At 18.3% G+C, this 18,847-nt stretch overlaps 3 protein-coding genes across 3 annotated transcripts; 2 read left to right on the top strand and 1 right to left on the bottom strand.

The window, feature by feature from the left end:
* Positions 1-220: 220 nt before the first annotated feature.
* PRELSG_1444500 (conserved Plasmodium protein, unknown function) lies at positions 221-4,258 on the top strand (the record flags this gene model as incomplete). The annotated part of the gene is made up of 19 exons (XM_028679526.1): positions 221-466; positions 566-723; positions 823-910; positions 1,130-1,189; positions 1,305-1,445; positions 1,597-1,794; positions 1,903-1,963; positions 2,054-2,300; positions 2,413-2,476; positions 2,553-2,657; positions 2,747-2,872; positions 2,956-3,018; positions 3,120-3,143; positions 3,247-3,402; positions 3,474-3,558; positions 3,654-3,719; positions 3,795-3,871; positions 3,967-4,095; positions 4,187-4,258. The coding sequence occupies 19 exons, from the start codon at positions 221-223 to the stop codon at positions 4,256-4,258; spliced, it is 2,166 nt and encodes a 721-aa protein (XP_028535231.1).
* A 1,100-nt stretch (positions 4,259-5,358) lies between these two features.
* On the top strand, positions 5,359-11,556 carry PRELSG_1444400 (conserved Plasmodium protein, unknown function; the record flags this gene model as incomplete). The annotated part of the gene is made up of 1 exon (XM_028679525.1): positions 5,359-11,556. One exon carries the CDS (start codon positions 5,359-5,361, stop codon positions 11,554-11,556), a length of 6,198 nt encoding a protein of 2,065 aa, XP_028535230.1.
* A 217-nt stretch (positions 11,557-11,773) lies between these two features.
* PRELSG_1444300 (conserved Plasmodium protein, unknown function) lies at positions 11,774-15,145 on the bottom strand (the record flags this gene model as incomplete). Its single annotated transcript, XM_028679524.1, has 2 exons — positions 11,774-11,991; positions 12,163-15,145. 2 exons carry the CDS (start codon positions 15,143-15,145, stop codon positions 11,774-11,776), a joined length of 3,201 nt encoding a protein of 1,066 aa, XP_028535229.1.
* Between the last annotated feature and the right edge of the window lie 3,702 nt (positions 15,146-18,847).

The following is an 18,847-nucleotide window of genomic DNA, read 5'->3' as shown; positions in this document are numbered from 1 at the left end:
TAATATTTTTACATTACTATAATTTTTTTTTTGTTTTAATTATCCTTTTTTTTTCTTTTTATTAAAGTTAATTTCTTATACTTTCTGCATATATTAAAAAAAAAATTTCATTAAAAATGTGAATACATAAGAATTATTAATATAGTGTAACAATTATTCTCATAAACATTTTGATTATCCTTTTAAAAAATACATATAGATGCATAAATTATAGATAAAAATGAATATAATTATAAAAAGTCTGAACAAAAATTATTATTTTAATTTAATAAAAAAAGTAACTTTTTATGATTCTGTCGTAATTAATAATTTTGATTTAAAAAATAATCAAAATATTTTATTAACTAACCTTAATATAATAAAAAATGAAAGTCTTTTATTGAGTAGTTGTTTAAACTTTTTGAAAAATTTTGAAAATTTTTCTGTCATTTGTTGTGGTTGTAACGATCCTAAAAGTAAAGTTCAAGTTAGATTAAGAAAAAAAACATTAACATATTAAAATGTTTTAATTAATAATATTGAATTTATTTTTCTATATTTGTTTTTCTTTTTTTTTTTTTAAAAGCTAAAAAAGTCAATTTGGTTTTCAAGTATTGGTTTAGAAATGAAAGACTTCATAGAATATTGTTACAAAGATAATGAGGAAATGAAAAATGATAAAATAAAGATATTTGAAGAAATTGTAAAATTGGAATGCCCTGTAATATTAAAAGACAAAAATACGTAATAGCTTTTATTTCAAAAAAAAAAAAAAATTAAAAATGTTTTTATTTTTATTATTAGTTTATTTTTTTTCTTATTTCTTTTTTCATTTATCATCAGAATCCTAACTGAAAGTGAAATAGCTCCAAAAAAAATTGTCAATTCTTCTAAAAGAATGAGATATTTTTTTAACATATCTGAAATTCATGTAAAAATAATTAATTTTAACACTAATAATAATTAGTTATTTTCATTTATTATTTTTATTTTATTTTTTTTTTTCTAGACTTGCAGATCATGCTACCAGAAAAGTAAGTGTAAACGTTTTTTACAGGTAAGAAAAAAAAAAAATGTATCATAAATAAATTAATAATTAATATTACATAAATATTTAAAGTATTATTACCTTTTTTTTTTTTTTTCTTAGAAATTCTCAGGAGAACCAGATTTCTCTGATTTCACAAGATTAATGATAGGGTTCTATAATGTAAAAATAAATATATAAAAAGAGAAATACAAATAATATATTACTTTGAAAAGTATTAAAGTACTAATTAAATTTATATTTTAATTATATAATTAATCGTTTATTCTTTTTTTAGATTTGTAAAATTTATATAAAAAGGAAAGAAGATGATAGAATAGAATTAAAACACATTGTAGAAAAAGTTAACTATTTTCATTTTGTTTTATTCTATATTTACAATTATTTATTAAAATATAAGCATTTTAATTACAACAATGTAATAAAAAAAAAACATAATAATAAATAAATAAGTAGATAAATAAAATAACTGTATATTTATCCCTGAAATACAAAACTGAAAGAGGAAAATAAGTTTCATAATTGCATATTCTTTTTTTTTTTTTCTCATTTTTTTTTAATTTATTCAGGTGGAAGAAGGAAATAGAAATTCTATATTAAAATATTTAAAAGAGAAAAGAAGGAATATGCATTTGGTAAAAAATCAATTATTACAAGAAAAAGTTTTAAATATACCAAAAGAATATTCTAATTCTTTAATACCAACAAATAAAGCTAAAATGAAAAAAAAACAAAAAAACATTTTTGAAAGAATACAAAAATTTAGAGTAATAAATAAAAAAAGAAGGAATATATATGTACCAAATATTCTATAAAATTAAAATGATACATTGTTGTTTTTAAATAATATTAATTTTTTTTTTTTTGTCTTATAGAGAAAATCAAAAATATTAGAAGATGAAGAAAAATTTATGTGGGTAGAGGAAAAGGATGATGGTAAGATTATTTTTATTTTATATAAATTCATAAGTGTTTTTTATTTATATTTTTTTCATTTTAATATTTATAATGCATTGATATATTTAGATTTAGATGAAAATAATACAAGTTTAAGTCATGATAAATTATATGATAGTAAGAATAATAATGATATTGATTGTAATGAAAACAATTATAATTTAAATAATATTGATAGCGATAATAGTTTAATAGAAATAGAAAATAAAAATGAAAATTATCCTTTGTTTCGTTTTCAATATATTTCAAAAAAAGAGGAAGATTATGAATCTAACAATATTTTCAGTTATAACAAAATGTATAATAATTACACCAAGTATGCTATATCAATAGAATTAAAATTATAAATATTGTTTATAAAAAATATATTTAAAGAAAAAAATTACATTTTCTATATGTATATATAAAAATTATATACTTTTTTCTAGGTTATTAGAAAAAAAAGTATATATCAATTTAGATGACCATCCTATAAATGAAGATATTATAAAAGTAATTTTATTTATTTATTATTTTCTATTATAAATTAATTTCCATATATATTTTTCGATTTTTTTTTTTTTAATAGTCAGAAAATATTCTTTTTAGAATTCCAGAAGCAATAGGAGGATATACCTTCATTAATTATGTTGAAAATATACCAAATAATTATATTTTTCCAATTAATGAAAATGTAATTATATAATAAGTATTAAATAATATTATAATGCATATCTCTCTCTTTCTTTCTCTCTCTATATATATTTTTAATTTTTACTAAAGTTGTATAAAGGTATACAAGTATATAAAAAAGAAGAAATCAATATAGACAGTTTATGGAAAAATATTGAAAATGAAACTTTGAACATAAAAAAAATAGGTTTTTTTAATCCTTTTAATATAAAAAAGGTACAAAAAAAAAAAAAAAAGTTCAAATATTTTATATATATCATTTACCAATTTAATATTTTCCTTTTATTCATTTTTTGAAGAATTTGGATTCTTTACAACATAGAAAAAATACAAATGATAATAGCAACCTTGGAAATGATTATGTAGTTAATAAAATTAAAAAAAAAAAGAGAGAAATATAAATTGATATACTTTATTCATATTATAATATTCATTGTTATTATTTTCTTTTTTTTTTATTTAGGACGAAATTACTGAGCTAAAAGATGTTATAAAAAGATTACTGAAAAACTATATAATTTTATTATTTTTTTTTTTAAATTTTATTTCATTTGATGTGTTTTTTATGTTCTCGTAATATTTTTATATAGGATATGATGAGCTTTCAAGAATATATATATGACAAAAATAGAGAAAAAAGAAAACAATCTAGGAGAAACAAAAATAAGGAATTGGACAAAATTTCGTATAATGCATCCAACAATGAAAAGGATGATAATGAAGATGAACGATTTGAATATTTTAAGGTATTTTTAAAAGAAAATAAATATGAAAATATAATTTGTATATATATATATATATATATATATTTTTTTAGAAATTAAAAAACGAAAACTCCAACATAGATGATCATTTAGAATTAAAAGAACAAATTAATAGTATTTATGATAATACATATAATGGTATTAATGAAAAATTTTATGTTGATATGTATATGATTTTCAATAATTTCATATTACTGTTAAAATTATTCTTTTACTGTTTTTTTGTAATATAGAAGAATCTAACCAAAATTATAAGCATACATATAATATAAGAAGAAAATTAAATGATGAGGAAAAAAGTAAATTAAAATTCAAGAAATATTCACTTTAAAATAATTATCTATATTAACAAAATTTCTTTTATTTTTTTTAAGAATTAGAAACAGTTATATTGGATGATATTAAAGAGGAAAAGAGAAATCTTATTGAAGATGATAAAAAAGAACTAAAAGTTAATATGATTATAAGAAATTATAAAAAAAAAGAAAAGAATTTATGTCTAAAAAAGAAATATTAATTATTAATTTATTTCATTTTTTTATATAGGAACATTCATTTTATATTTGTAAAAATATAAAATTTCCAGAATTAAAAAAAGATGAGAACATCAAAACAAAAAATAGAAATAAATTCTTAAATGATGAACTTCAAAGATATATCCGACCTCAAATACCTGTACTTTAACATTTTTCGTTTTTATTAAATTTTTTTTTTAAATATCTACATTGAATTCAATTTTTCTGGTTCATCTTTTTTACTTTTTCAGAAAAAAAATTCGAACATATCTGATTTAAAAAGTAAAACTATAGAAGCCCATTCTCCATCAAAGAAAGGGTAATGCAAAATATTGACAAGTGGAATTTATTTATTTGTATTTTATTCTAAAATTTTTTTTTTTATATTTTCTTAATTTCATAGAGTTATAAAAAATATTTTTTTTATTTTATGTTTACTTATATATAAATATTTTTACATATATATATATATATATATATGTATTATTCATTTATTTAATTTTCTTTTTTTTTTTTTTTTTTTGATAGATCTAAAAGTTTAAAAATTTTTTTAAAAAAGGAAAAGAAAAAATCCAAAAAAAATGAAAATATATGTAAAGACAAACTTTAGATATTTATTTTCGCCATAAATATAATGGCTTTTACACTTTTTTTTTTTTTTTCTATTTTTAACAAAGTATCTTTAATAATTCAATATCTTTTTTTCATACTTTAAGAATTAAAATCTTTTTTATTTAAAAACAAAAAAAAAATTATAACTTTATGAAAGATGATAAAATATGAAGGAAAAGTGAATTAATAAAACCCTTCCTGTTAAAATAAAATAAAATATACAATTTCTTTATTTATGAGTATGCAACCACTAAAAAAATAATGAAAAAATTAAAAAGAATTTATCATAAAATAAAAAATTAGTTAAATATCCGAGTTCTGCGTATGCTACTCTATGAAAAAAAATGCAGGTAATGGAGAAAATATCCATTCATATAAATGGTAACTTTCCTATTATTTTTTATTATTTATAATACACAATTGCAGAATACATCAAATTACCATTTATGAATATACTGATCTAGAAGTGTAAATTAAAAATGCAATGTTATTAAATTAATTTGATTCTTAATTTATCATTTATAAAAAAAAAAAAAAAAAAAAAAAGAAAAAAAAAATTTTAAAAGATAAAATTTAAACATTTTTTTTATTATAATATGAAAATTTTTTGTTAAAAATATTAAAATAAAAAACCTTATTTTATTTTTTTTTTTTATTTAGCTTTTAGAAGTTCATTTAATTTTTGATTTTTCACTTTTAATTTTTCATTTTTGTTTTATTTGTGAATATATTTATATTTTATATCTTTTTTTTGTAAATTTTTCTTGATAAGTAATAGATATATCTTTTACTATTTTTATAAATGCTCAAAATGTATATTGAAAAATTAAACTTAAACTCAGAAAATGAAAAAATTACTAGTTTAGATTTTCAGCCACATAACAAATTAAACAGATTAGCTATTTCCAGTTTACATCAAATTAAAATTTATCATATACCAATATATGATACAACAATAAAAAATAAAGTAAATATTGAATTATTATTTATTAGTAATGATCATAAATTAGTTTATATTAACACAATCAGGTGGAGCTTTAATGGTCAGTATTTGGCTAGCTGTGATAGTGGAGGAACTATAGTGTGTTATGAACTAGATAAAGATAAAAATAACATTAAGAAGAATATGGAAGAAATAAAAAATAATATAAAAGATGGAAATAATAAGAGCAATAACTCTTTTTACACATCAACATGTAATAAGGAAGAATGGAAAATAACTAGGTGCATAAAAATACATGAAAGTGGAGAAATTTTTGATCTTGCTTGGTCACATGATAATGAGCATGTTGTTTGTGGTGTTTCAAAAGGGGTAGTTTATATTTTTAACTTAAAAAATTCCTACATAGCTCATAAACTTTTTGTAAAAGGAACTACAGAAAATATAAAAGGGGTTTCGTTTCACCCAACAAATAACTCTATTATAGCTCAAAGTAGTGATAATATTATGTGTGTATGGAAAAAAGTAAATATATATCAGGATAAAAGTAATGTATGCTTATTACAAAGCAAAAAAAATTATGATCAGAAAGAAAACAGTTCCCAAAAATATGAATGTACAGTTTCAAGCAATTTTCCAAATTCTCAAAGTATATCACGTGAATATTTTGAATATACCTACGAAGAAAATATGAACAAGAAATATAAAAATATTGATACTCCAACTATTCGTCATATTTATTTTGATAGTTTTGGAAAATATGCAAGTATTACTCATATCCCTAGTAACGGAAGAAACTGTGGTATATTATTAAAAATTGATAATAATGAAAGGATAAATAAAAATAGAATATTTTTAGATGGTCATGATAGTTGTATAAGAGTAGCAAAAATAGGACATAAAGTATTTGTTGATGTAAAAAAAAAAAAATTATATAGTTTATATTGTCAATGTAGTGATAATGGTATAATTTCATTGTGGAAAATTTTTTTAAAGAGAGTAAAAAAATCAGCGTCAAATGAAGAAAAAGAAGAAAAAAAAAAAAATTTCAATATTTCATTAGATAAAAAGAAATTATTAGCAAAAAAGAAAAAAAGAATAAATAAATATGCCAAATGCTTTTTAATTATTCAAAATTTGTTAGAAGAACAAACGTGTGCTGTAGACGTAAGTTGGTCGGAAAATTTTGATCAATTAGTTATTGGAGCATCCAATGGATCTGTTTATATTATACAAATAAATACTCTTAAATTAAATTTGAAACCTTTTTATCCTAGTATTTGCTTAGAAATTAATGAAATTGAAAAAAAAACTAACAAAGAAGAAAAGGAGATGGAATTAAAAATTACCAAAAATAAGCAAATAAAAGATAAAGCTATAGAAAAAAAAGTCAAAAATAGAATAACCCCTAAGATCAAATATTTATACGATGAATTTGGTAATATTATCGAAAATACAAGTTCTCATGAAATTATACATATTTTAAATTGTAGAATTTATCCATCTAATAATATATATATCTTTCCATTCTCTTCTTTAAAAAAAAAAGAAAATAATTCATATAATAGTATATATAATTTTTCTTCTTTTATAAATGTCTTTTTATCTTTTATTTTTAAAATTATTGACGCAATGATAAACAGATTTCAACATTTCTACGAAAAATATAAGGGATTTAAAAATGTTGTAAATTTTAAATTACATAATAATAAATATTATAAATACTATTACAATTGTAGAAATAATGATAACATTAGCAGTTATATTATTAAAGATGGTGATAACAGTGGTAATAATAATTACGATGATGAAAGTAACAATAATAATAATGATAATAATAATGATAATGATAATAAAAATAATAATAGTAATAATGATGATAATAATAATGGTAATAATAATGATAATAATAGTGATAATAATAATAATGGTAATAATAATGATAATAAAAATAATAATAGTAATAATGATGATAATAATAATGGTAATAATAATGATAATAATAGTGATAATAATAATAATAAAAATAATAATAATAATTCTATTACTACTACTATTAATATTGATAATAAAAATAATGATAGTAAAAATAAAAAAGTTTATAAAAATAAGAAAAATAAGAAAAGTGCAAAAGGAAATAAAACCACTAAGGGTAAAGTTGATTTTGATCATTCTTTAAGTAATAACAATTCTTTTAGTGTAGAAAATATTCATAATATCACTGAAGATAATTATAGTAGTAGTAAGCAATCTTGTTATCGAAATAGTGATGATAATAATGATTATAACTCCTTGAATCAATTGAACAATGATGATTTTTACGAAGATACAAACAAAAAAATTAATGTAAAAATATTAGATATAATAAGAAATAATTACAATAAAGAAAATTATATTGAAAATTGTGATGCAACTATACCTATAATAAATAATGAAATGTGTAATTTAGAGGAAATTGAACAAAGTAATAATAGTGATATCAATAAAATAGATGAATACGGTAAATACAATATAGATAAGAAAATGGAATATGAAAATGGAAACAATACAAAACATAAAAGTGATACAAAAAAGAAAACTAATAAAAGGATAAGTTCTAATGAGAAAAAAGAAACAAAAAAGAAAGAATCAAAAAGAGAATCAAAGAAAGATATAAAAAAAGATACAAAAAAAGATGTAGAAAATGAACCCAAAAAAGATACAAATAAAAAAACAAAAAAAAATACGAAGAAGGATAAAAATCTGAATGATTCTGATTTGGAATGGGAAAATTTTAATCCTCATATAGAACTGTGTGATCCTTTTGAAAATAAAAATCATGAATTAATGCAAATTGTTAAAAATATATCTAAAAAAAATAAAGAAGAACTTGAACCAACTATATATAAAAAAAAAGAATCTAAAAAGAAAAATGGAGATGATGATGAAAATAAAAAGAATAAAAACAAAGACTTTTTTTCTTTAAATGATGTTAGATATTTGGATTTGTCACACAAAACTGATGTAAAAAGAAATTATGAAAGTGAAATATTAGATGAAAATACAAAATATATAAAAAATGCAAAATCAAATAAAAACCTTAAATTAGAAAAGGAATATATTGATGCTTCAAATATATATAAAGAATTAGATGAAAACAAATATGTAAATGATAAAGAAGATGATAATTCTATAAAAAGTTTAAGTAAAAATAAGAAAAAGAAACAAAACAAAAGATTGTTTTACAGTGATTATAATATAAATGAAAATACTAAAAAAAGAAATTCTTATAAAAAAGGAAAAACGGAATATTATGACTCAAATATATGTTTAGAAAAAAAATTAACAAATATAATAAAGAGAGACAAAGAAGATGGAGATGAAGAAAATCATTATGAAATAGAAGAAAAAGATGAAAAAAAAACATACAAAGAACAAGTAGAAATAGAAGATAAAGAAGCACAAGGTCACGAAGAAAGAGAAAATGAAGTTGAAATAAGAGACGGTGACTTGGAAATAAAAGATAAAGAAGTAGAAAATAAAGAAGAGGGAAAATTAGAAGAGAGTGAAGAAAAAAAAGATGAAGTAGAAATAGAAGATGGAGAAAAAGAAAAAGAAGAGGAATATGAAGAAGAGGGAAAAGAGGAAGAAGAAATTATGCATAAAGTAAAAAAAGAGAGTATGGAAAAGGTAAAGGAAATTAATGTAGAACATAAAAAAAAAAATAGTAAATTAAATATTATAGAAAAAAATAAGAAAAAAAAAACTTTAAAAAAAATTAATAAATATAATAATTTGAATAATAATAATACAAAAGCAAAAAATAAAATAACAAAAAGTGATAATACTATAGAAAATGTATATTTTGAAAAATATATGAATAAAGTTTTTTTTTTTGATAATAGAAATGAAAATTGTAAAATATGTTGTATGCATAAAAATAGTTTAATTAAAAAAAAATTTTGTTACTTACTTTGGGAAGATGAAATATCTGGTAAAATGATTAAACATTTAATTTATGATAATTACATTTTTATTATAAGTCATAAATACAATTATTGTATGCTAAATATTTTTAATATGGAAAGCAAATTATTGATATATGATTATGTATTACCTTTGAATAATATATCTGAATTATATGTAATAAAAAAATTCTCTATTGATAATAATGTTTATTCCTTTTTTTATATTCATACTAATAAAATGTACTATATATACCAACTATTAAATTATTGTAATATTACTTTACTATATTACTTTGATGTATCAAAATTAAAAACAAACGTAGAAAGTATAAATATGAATATCATTGAAAAGTTAGAAAATGATCCATATTCCGAAAAAAAAAAAAAAAAGTATTTAAAAAATTACGAAAAACAAATTATTATTCAAAGAAAGAAAGAAATGAAGGAACAAATGATTGATACCAAAAAAGGTAAGTATTTGAAACATCAAAAAAAGGAGAATGAGGAGGAAAAGCAAAAGGAGAAAGATATAAAAAAATTAATTAAAAATATAACTTTTTACGAAAACATAATTGAGGATAATGAAAATGATATAATTTCTAAAAACGAAATTGATATAAAAAATGAGATAAACATAAAGGAAATAAATTTGAAAAGTGACAAAGATATAAAAAGAGAATGTTTTTCAAATTTTCCTATTAGTAATGGTTCTAACATATTAAGACGTTTCCCTAGTAATTCTAATGGGCCTATAAAAACAACAAAAAAAAAAAATTCTCAACATAGAAAAAGAAATTATTTTGATGACGTATTTTCTAGCAATATATATGGAAATGATTTATTATATGATTATATTTATAGAAAAAATAATTTTTTTTATAGCTATATGTGTATATATATATACTTAAAAAATGGTATGATATTCTTCTTGAGAAAAAATTTAATGGTTTCAGAAAATTATGAAAACTTCTATGATTTAAATGAAAATATGTTTGAGAATAATGGAATTACATTAATCTCTCGTTTAGATAATATGTATTATAGTAAATCTATTTATTGTGATATAGAAGATAATTGTGAAGATATAGAGATAAAAAATAATGAACAAAAATTATGTACAAAAAAAAGTAATTCCAAAAAAGTTAATGAAGAAGAAATAGTATTAAATAGACATGTAAATAAGACAACTAATGATAATAAAAATATAATTATGTTTGATAATTTACAGAAAATTCAAAAAAAAGGAATGAAAAACTTATTTTCATATAAAAACCTTTTTAATATATACAACTTTGATTTAAAAAAATTATTAAAACATGAAAAAGTATATATAGAAGAAAAAAAAAAAAAAAAAAAAAGAAAAAACGAAACGAATGCACATAAAACCAGTAAAAAAATTGAGAAAATTTTTAATAAATTTTCATCCAAAGTAGGAGGGAATCAAACTATTTCTAAAAAACATAAAAACATTATTTTAAAAGGAAATGCAAAAAAGAAAAAAAAAATTTTTAATAGTAATCTTAAAATAAATATGAATAATAATTTAAATAATGTAAAAGGCTTAAATTCTTCTTCGATTTTTAACCAATTTGTTAGAAATAACTTCCACTATATAAATGTTTCAGATAAATTTCAAAAAAACAGAACACATAAAGATTGTAATGAAAATATTTACTTGAAAACAATAAAATATTTAGAGGTACAAATGAAGTATAGTATATTATTAATGAATAAAAATAATTTTTTAAATTATCTACACATTTACTTTAAACTTCTAATGGAATATCTGGACGTATCAAGACTTCAGCAAAACTTTTTATATTTTATGCAAGCAACTTTACAACATTCACAAAAATACTTTTCGGATTTTTATGTTTATTATGAAAATGTAAATGAGCCTTATTGGGTAGATACTAATTCGTTGCTATGCATGAATCTGCACTTTTTTTTTTTAGCGTTATTTCTTTATTATAATTTTTTAATTCCTATATACAATAATTTACATAATAATCAAAATAATCAAAAATGTCAAACCTTTTTAAAATTTCTAAAAGAAATTCAGAGTTATATATTTCAGGTACAAAAAAATTTTCAAAGTAATTTTCGAAATATAGCATCTTAAAATGCTTTATATATCAATTAAAAAAACATATTAAACTATATTTCATTTTAAAAAAATGTATTATTTTTATTATATATATATATATATATTTTTAAAATTTTTCTTTTATTTAAGTATAAATTTTTTTACAAATAAAAAATTTTGTTAATAATTTAAAAAAAAAAAAGAAAAAAAAAAAAAATTAATACAAAAAAATGTTATAAAAAAATATTATAATTTATAAAATTTCAATTTCTACTTTATCTGAATGACTTAATATATCATTTTCTGAGGGTACCTTTTGTATAAAAGGATCGTCATCTATTGATGCTTTATATAATTCAACTTTTTTCAAAAAGCCAGAATGAATTTTTTGTACTTTATCTGTATCTAAAATTAACTCCTTGTGTTCATCAGAAGTCTTTTCCCATATATGAGGATTTAAATATTCAAGGCCTATAAAATTTAAAAAAATTTAAAAAAATGAATGGAAACATTTAAAATATACATTATTTGGTAATATGAGTGATATATGTTATTTAATAACTATTTTTTTTTTTTTGAAGCTTTTTTCATATAAATTATTATGAGAAAATAAGATATTTTTTTTAAATTATATCTAAAAACCTGGTGGAGGTTTTAAATCTCTGTAACCCTCAGAAGAACTTAATTGATTATAAACAGCTGTAAATCTATTTTGAAAAGATGTATATTCATCTGTATATTCTTTTATTGTTCCCTCATTTTCTTGATGAACAGTTACATTATCTTGAAAAACTGAACTTCCTTTTCTTATTTTTTCATAAGCTATTTCCATATTTATTAATGCTCTTTTCATAATTTTGTCATCAACTTTTTTGTTCCAAGAAAAGGTTTTGTCGATTCCTGTCCCAAATAACAAGGCATTGTTTTGTTTATCATAAAATAAAATTTTTGAATGCTTTTTTTTTAACCATATTCCTTTTAGAAATCTTGGTTGAAAATTTCTTCTTTTTAGAAAATCTTCCTCTGTTGCCAAAGAATTATTAAAAATAGAGAAATCAAAATTCTTTTCATCTTTAATTGAATTTGCATCTTCAATATATTCACCAGGTGGTAAAGAAATATACACAAAATCCGCCAAATAGTCTTTAAAAAATATATGATCAAAAAATTGTAACGTATTGTCTATTAATATTATATCCTTTTCTTTATTTATATTAGGATTTCTCATATCCTTAGACAAAATATCATATATATTGGAAAAGGAATCATTAGTTTCTTCATTTTTCAATTTTTTATTTATTGAATTATCTTTTGCTTTCTTTTTTACATATAATATTTTGTTTCTTTGAACGTTGCATATATAATCAATATAATCATTATTGTAATCAACTATTTTTACTTTGTATTTTTTATATTTATTTTTAACTATATTATTCTCTAAAAATTTTGTTGGAACTTCATTAATTTTTTTATATTCTTTATTTATAATAGGACTATTCTGGGACTTTTTTTTATCCTGTTCACTGAAAATACCATTACTATTTTCTTGAATTTCTTGTAAAAAATTGTCTTTTTTTTTTTCATTTTTTATTTCATTTTTCATATATGTTTCATCTATTCCGATTTGACTTTCTTTTAGATTATCATTTTCATATTGTATTTCCTTATTAGTATATTTCAATTTTATGAATGTATCTATTAAATCGAAATCTACTTTTTCATAATTTTTTAATTTCTTTTCTTTTAAACTTTTATTTTCTAAAAATTCAGGTCTATCTTGTAAACATTCTGATGGATTTAAATCAGTATTTAGTTCATATTTATAATCTAATCCCGATCGAATTTTAGGCATATACCCTTCTGAATACTTTACATGAGGAGAAACTTCTGCTACTTCGGAAAAAAATATACTCTCATAAAAACAACATCTTGTATAAGGATCTTTTTCAAGAAATTCTAAAGCGTCTTCTTTATTTCTGCAATTTATTATACATAGTTCAGCTAAGCAGTTTATATTATATCTTTGGTAATCCTTCTTTATACAACTATCATTTGTATCTTCGTTTACTTCATTTTCATTAAATGGATTACTTTCAAGTTCCTTTTTTTTTTTATGTTTATTATTTTTCACTTTTTCATTATTACCATATTCTATATTTTCTATTTCACAATTTTTATTTATTTCAATACTGTTACACTTTTCAAAAATTTTGAATTCTTTATCAAATTTATTTAAAATTTTTTTTGTCTGGTCTTCAGTGATTGGTAAATACTGATAAGATGTTAAAAAAAGATCCTTTAAATTATCTTTACGCGCTTTTTTTAGAACACCTAATTTAAAAATCATGTTTGAAGTAATATAAAATCTCATATGCTTTTCATATAAATCGTTTATGTCTTTTAATTTGTTTGGCATAAAGAATTTTATAAGTAAGTAGTTTTTTTCTATAAATAAATTAGGAAAATTTCCTATTAAAAAATGGTCATTATTTCCTTCATATGAATATAAATATAATTCTTCACATAAACCAAGTTTAACATATGGATTGGATTTCATAAACAAATTAGCATAATGCAAATTTAATGATGTGAAAAAGAACAAATTTCCATATATATTATTGTTTCTTTTTAAATTAAATAACATCAACATTTTGGAAGTATTCTGATATATTCTTGTAGATATTTTCACCCATGATAAAAACTCCATAACAAATTTATGGCGAATACTTTTATTAAATTTATCATAAACTTTTTTATCACTACTACTTTCATAGTTGTATTTTTTATCAAAAAATAGGCAAACATATACTTTCCAGTTTATTGGAACAGATGGATAATATAAATCTTCTTCTCTTATATTTCTTTCTAAATTTTCAATTTTATTTGATTCATATACATTTTTAAAATTTTTATTAGAACACATATTATTATCTTCAAAATATTTAGGCAGATGCTGATAATATTTCTGAACATGTTCAGAATTAAAATCTTTATCGGCAAATCTTCTACCGTATGCATAATACTTTTTTCTTTTTGTTTCTTCACTTAAATCATCTTGATCAAATTCTTCTTCATCATAATTATAATCATCTTCACTACAGTCTAATAATGTATCAAAATAATTATTTTTTATATCATTTTCTATACAACCACCTAAACTTTCATACAATTCAGGATCCATATGTTTTTCTTCATCATCGTAAATAAAACATTTTTTTTTTTTTTTTGTCTGATCATTGCTTTTTGTGCTACTAGCCAATTTATTATAAATAAAAGAGAAGTATATACTTTTTTTTCTTTTCAGCTCATCATTTTTTCTTAATTTATTAGTTGAATTAATGTTTTTAGATGTTATTTTTTTTTTATTTAACTTCAATTTTTTTTTTATCTTTGAAAATATATTTTTATCCTTACTGATATTGTTAAAGGTATTCTTATTGTAATTACTTTTAATATTTTTATTAAAAAATAAAAGAATTTTTTCTCTTCCTAATGAATATTTGTTTTCAATTTCATTTAAAGAATTAAAGAAATAATATTCTTTTTTTTTTATATTTACTGAACTATAAACTTTCCATTTTTTTAAGAATATTATTAAAAAAATGTATATATAAAATTTATGCATATTCACTCACATTTTAACTATTAACAAGAAAAAAAAACAAAATTAATATTTATATTTATGTTTTTTTTTTTTAAGATTTATTCATTTTGAAACTTCAATAACTTATATAAATTATTATTTTATTTCTTTTTACACCTCTAATATTTTTTTTTATATATATCTTTCATCCTTTATTTTGTTTTATTCTGTTTCACTTTTTTTTTTTTTTTTTATATTCTTTTTTAATTTTTCAATATGAGTTTATATGTGTTAATTTTATATAAAGCAAAATTTAAACAATATAACTGAACTAAAATTATTTAATAAAAATCAAAATAAAGAAAAAAGACATTTATAAAAAGAAATTTTATATATTAAAAAAAAAAAAAAAAAATACTTCATATAAATAACGTAAAGTATTACTAAATATGCTTTATAAAAAATAAAAATAAAAAAAACATTTTAAAAAATTTTGTAGTGAAGAAAAAGTGAAAATTATAAATTAACATATGAAAAATTTTATAAGAAAAATATTTAATAAAATTACATGAACAAATTAGAGATAATACATTTTCTAATTAATAAAATAATATGTTTATTATTTTCTTATTATTAAAGTTTAACTTTTTTTTTTCATTTCAGTTTCAAAATGATTTGATTTTCATTATTTTCGTCAACTCTTGTTTAACTCTTTAGAGAAATATCAGTACATGAATACAAATTATTTTATAAAATTCAGTATCTTGAAGCAAAAGAAAAGAAAAAAGGAATATATAAGTATTATGTTTATTTATATATAAATAAAAAAATAACATCATTAGAAAAATTGTATTTTTTTTTTTTTAAAACTTATTTCAGATTTCATAAAACAAAATAATATTAAAATTTTAATATAATTGAGTATTTAATTCAGTTAAAATATATGTTTCTAATTTCAAGTTGATTTTTCATTTATTAGATCACCTTCATTATTTTTCATTATATTATTTTTCTTTTTATCTAACAAATACTCAAATTCTACAATATTTCTTGTCAATAGTCAATTATTCTCAGATAATAAGAAAGAATCTTCTCTTTTTATATTTTGGTTTAATGTCTTATATCCATTCACATTAATTTTTTTCAAGACATACATAATTTATGTACGCAACAAATACACCTAACTTTCATTATCATTTTTTTTTTATGATCATTTAATAAATTAATATTAAAACAAATATAAAATCATTTATACTGTCCTTTATTTGACAATATATATTTCGATTTTTCTATATTTTATTGATTTATTAATTTTAAGATCTAATAAAAATATTATATAAAGTTTTCATAATGTATTTTTCACTTATTTAATTTATGATTTATTTTGTTAAATAAATATTGTTTATTTTTATTTCTTCCTTTTCTTTTTATAGCTCGGTTAAATTTTTTTTTTTTGATGTAATATTCTTTTTTTTAAAAATTTTATTTCCATCATGCTGTTATGTTTTTTAGAAATACTTTTTTTTTTTCCTCTACATCGGTGTAAACCAAAAGTTTTTCCACTTGTTTTGTGTACGATTTTATTTTTTTATATAATTGATATTTTACTTTAAATTGTATGGTAATTTATTATTACTAGTATTTATTTTAATGATGTTATTAAATTTAAATTAAAATTTTTTTTTATCTTTTTTTTTTTTAAGTAATATATAATTTATACAACTTTAATTTTTCTTACAATAAAATTAATAGGTAGTATAAATATTATATACATATTGTAGGAAAATTTCTTTTGTTTTTCTTTTTTTTTCATAAAAAAGAAAATTAAAAAGTACATGATATTAAATATTTATATTTTAATCAAAGATATACTTAAGAAAAAACAAATAAAAAAAAAAAGACAATAATTTTAATATATTTTTTTTTTATTAATTTTTACATTTCAAAAAAAAATAACATTTTGGTAATTAAGTAGACACATATAGCTTAGATAAAAAAACGTTAACAAATGGACTAAAAAAAAAGAAAGAGGCTTCAAAAATAAGCAATATATATATATACCTTTCTATTTTATAGATAATATATAAACAATATATAAAAAGATTATATTATTATTTATATAGGCCTTTATTTTACTTGATAACAATTTTCTTTATTAAATAATTCTGAATAATAAACACATCACTTACTCATATGAAAATAGGTAAAAAAAAGAGAATTCATAATTATATTTCAATTTTTATCTTTTTTATTTTTCTTTAGCTTAAATAATTTTAATAGAAATTTATATATTCATTTTAGTAACCATTAGTGGACAGGAAAAAGGTAGAAGAGTGAATATTTTTAGAAAGATAAGATAAAAGAGAAATAGTTTATTAAAAAATAAAAAAAAAAGGATAAATTATTTTTAAATAATATTAGTAGACAATAAAAAAAAAAAAAAATACTTATAAATATATATAATATATATATATATACTTTTTTTTTTGTATGTAAATTTTAGTGGGCAATAAAAAAAAAAAAAAAAAAAAATTTTTTCTGTGGTCTTAATATTTAAATGAGGTTGATATCTTTTTTTTTTTTTATTTTTTGAATTCAAATTATATTACATAATAAGAATATTACTTATGTAGGTATTAAGAGAAAGAGAGAAAAAAAATTAACTATTATTCTTGGTGCATAAACAAAGGTGCTTCATTCTTATTAAAAAAAGAGAAATAAAAATAAATATATCACTTTTTTTTTTTAGATTTATAAAATTTTATACTATCATCTTTTTTTTATGTAAATATTTTTGTCAAGATATTATATTGATAGTTTTTTATATTAATAACATTTTATACTAATATATTTTTATCAATAATGGTTTAGAAATAAAAAAAAAAAAATAATTTTTTTTAAGGGTGCATTAAGATTTTGTTGTAGTTTTTTTAAAGCATTTTTTTGGTAATATAAAAATTATTTTTATATATAATTAAAAAACTAAAAAATAGACAGTTATATATTAATTTAAAGATTCAATAAAATAAAATAAATAGTTAATTACCATGTGGAAGATGAATTTTTTCTTGTCATAACAATTAAAATATTTTAAAACGGTTGTATACAAATAAATATATCATTAAAATAACGCACATTTTATTTTTCGTCACAATTTTTTTTTTTTCTTTACTATTTGATAATTTTTTTTCAAAATTATTTTAAATTTATGAAAATATACATTTAATTTTACACATTTTAGAATAAATTTTTTATTAAGAGTTATAGCACTATTTTTATTTTATTTTTTTTTTTTCATTATATTAATTTAAAAAATACAATACTAAAATTTATTTTTAAAATATATAAATATTAATTTTTATTTCAAAAACGTAATTATTTCGTTTATTTATGAAGTATACACATATTTTCCTTGCATGCACTTTTTATGTAATAAATTGTAATAACGAATTCATTTGAATTTTTCTAAACATATTTACAACTGTAATAAAAAAAAAAAAAAAAAATTATTATGTTATAATATATTTAAGAATTTTTTCTTTTTATTTATTTATTTTTTTTTTTAATTACTTTTTTTTGAGGTGCAAATTATTTAAAATTATATTTATTTTTTATAGTTATATATTTCAATTTTTATTATTACATATTTGTAACATATATATATTTTTTTAAAGTGCAAATATATATATTTTAAAAGCAATTTTTTTTTATATAAAAATTTTAATTTAATTTTTTTTTGAAAAA

Source organism: Plasmodium relictum, assembly GCF_900005765.1.
Source record: "Plasmodium relictum strain SGS1 genome assembly, chromosome: 14".
In the NCBI taxonomy this organism is placed as follows: Eukaryota; Apicomplexa; class Aconoidasida; order Haemosporida; family Plasmodiidae; genus Plasmodium; species Plasmodium relictum.
The sequence above is the reverse complement of the archived record's forward strand: the minus strand, read 5'-3'. Positions and strand labels throughout refer to the sequence as shown.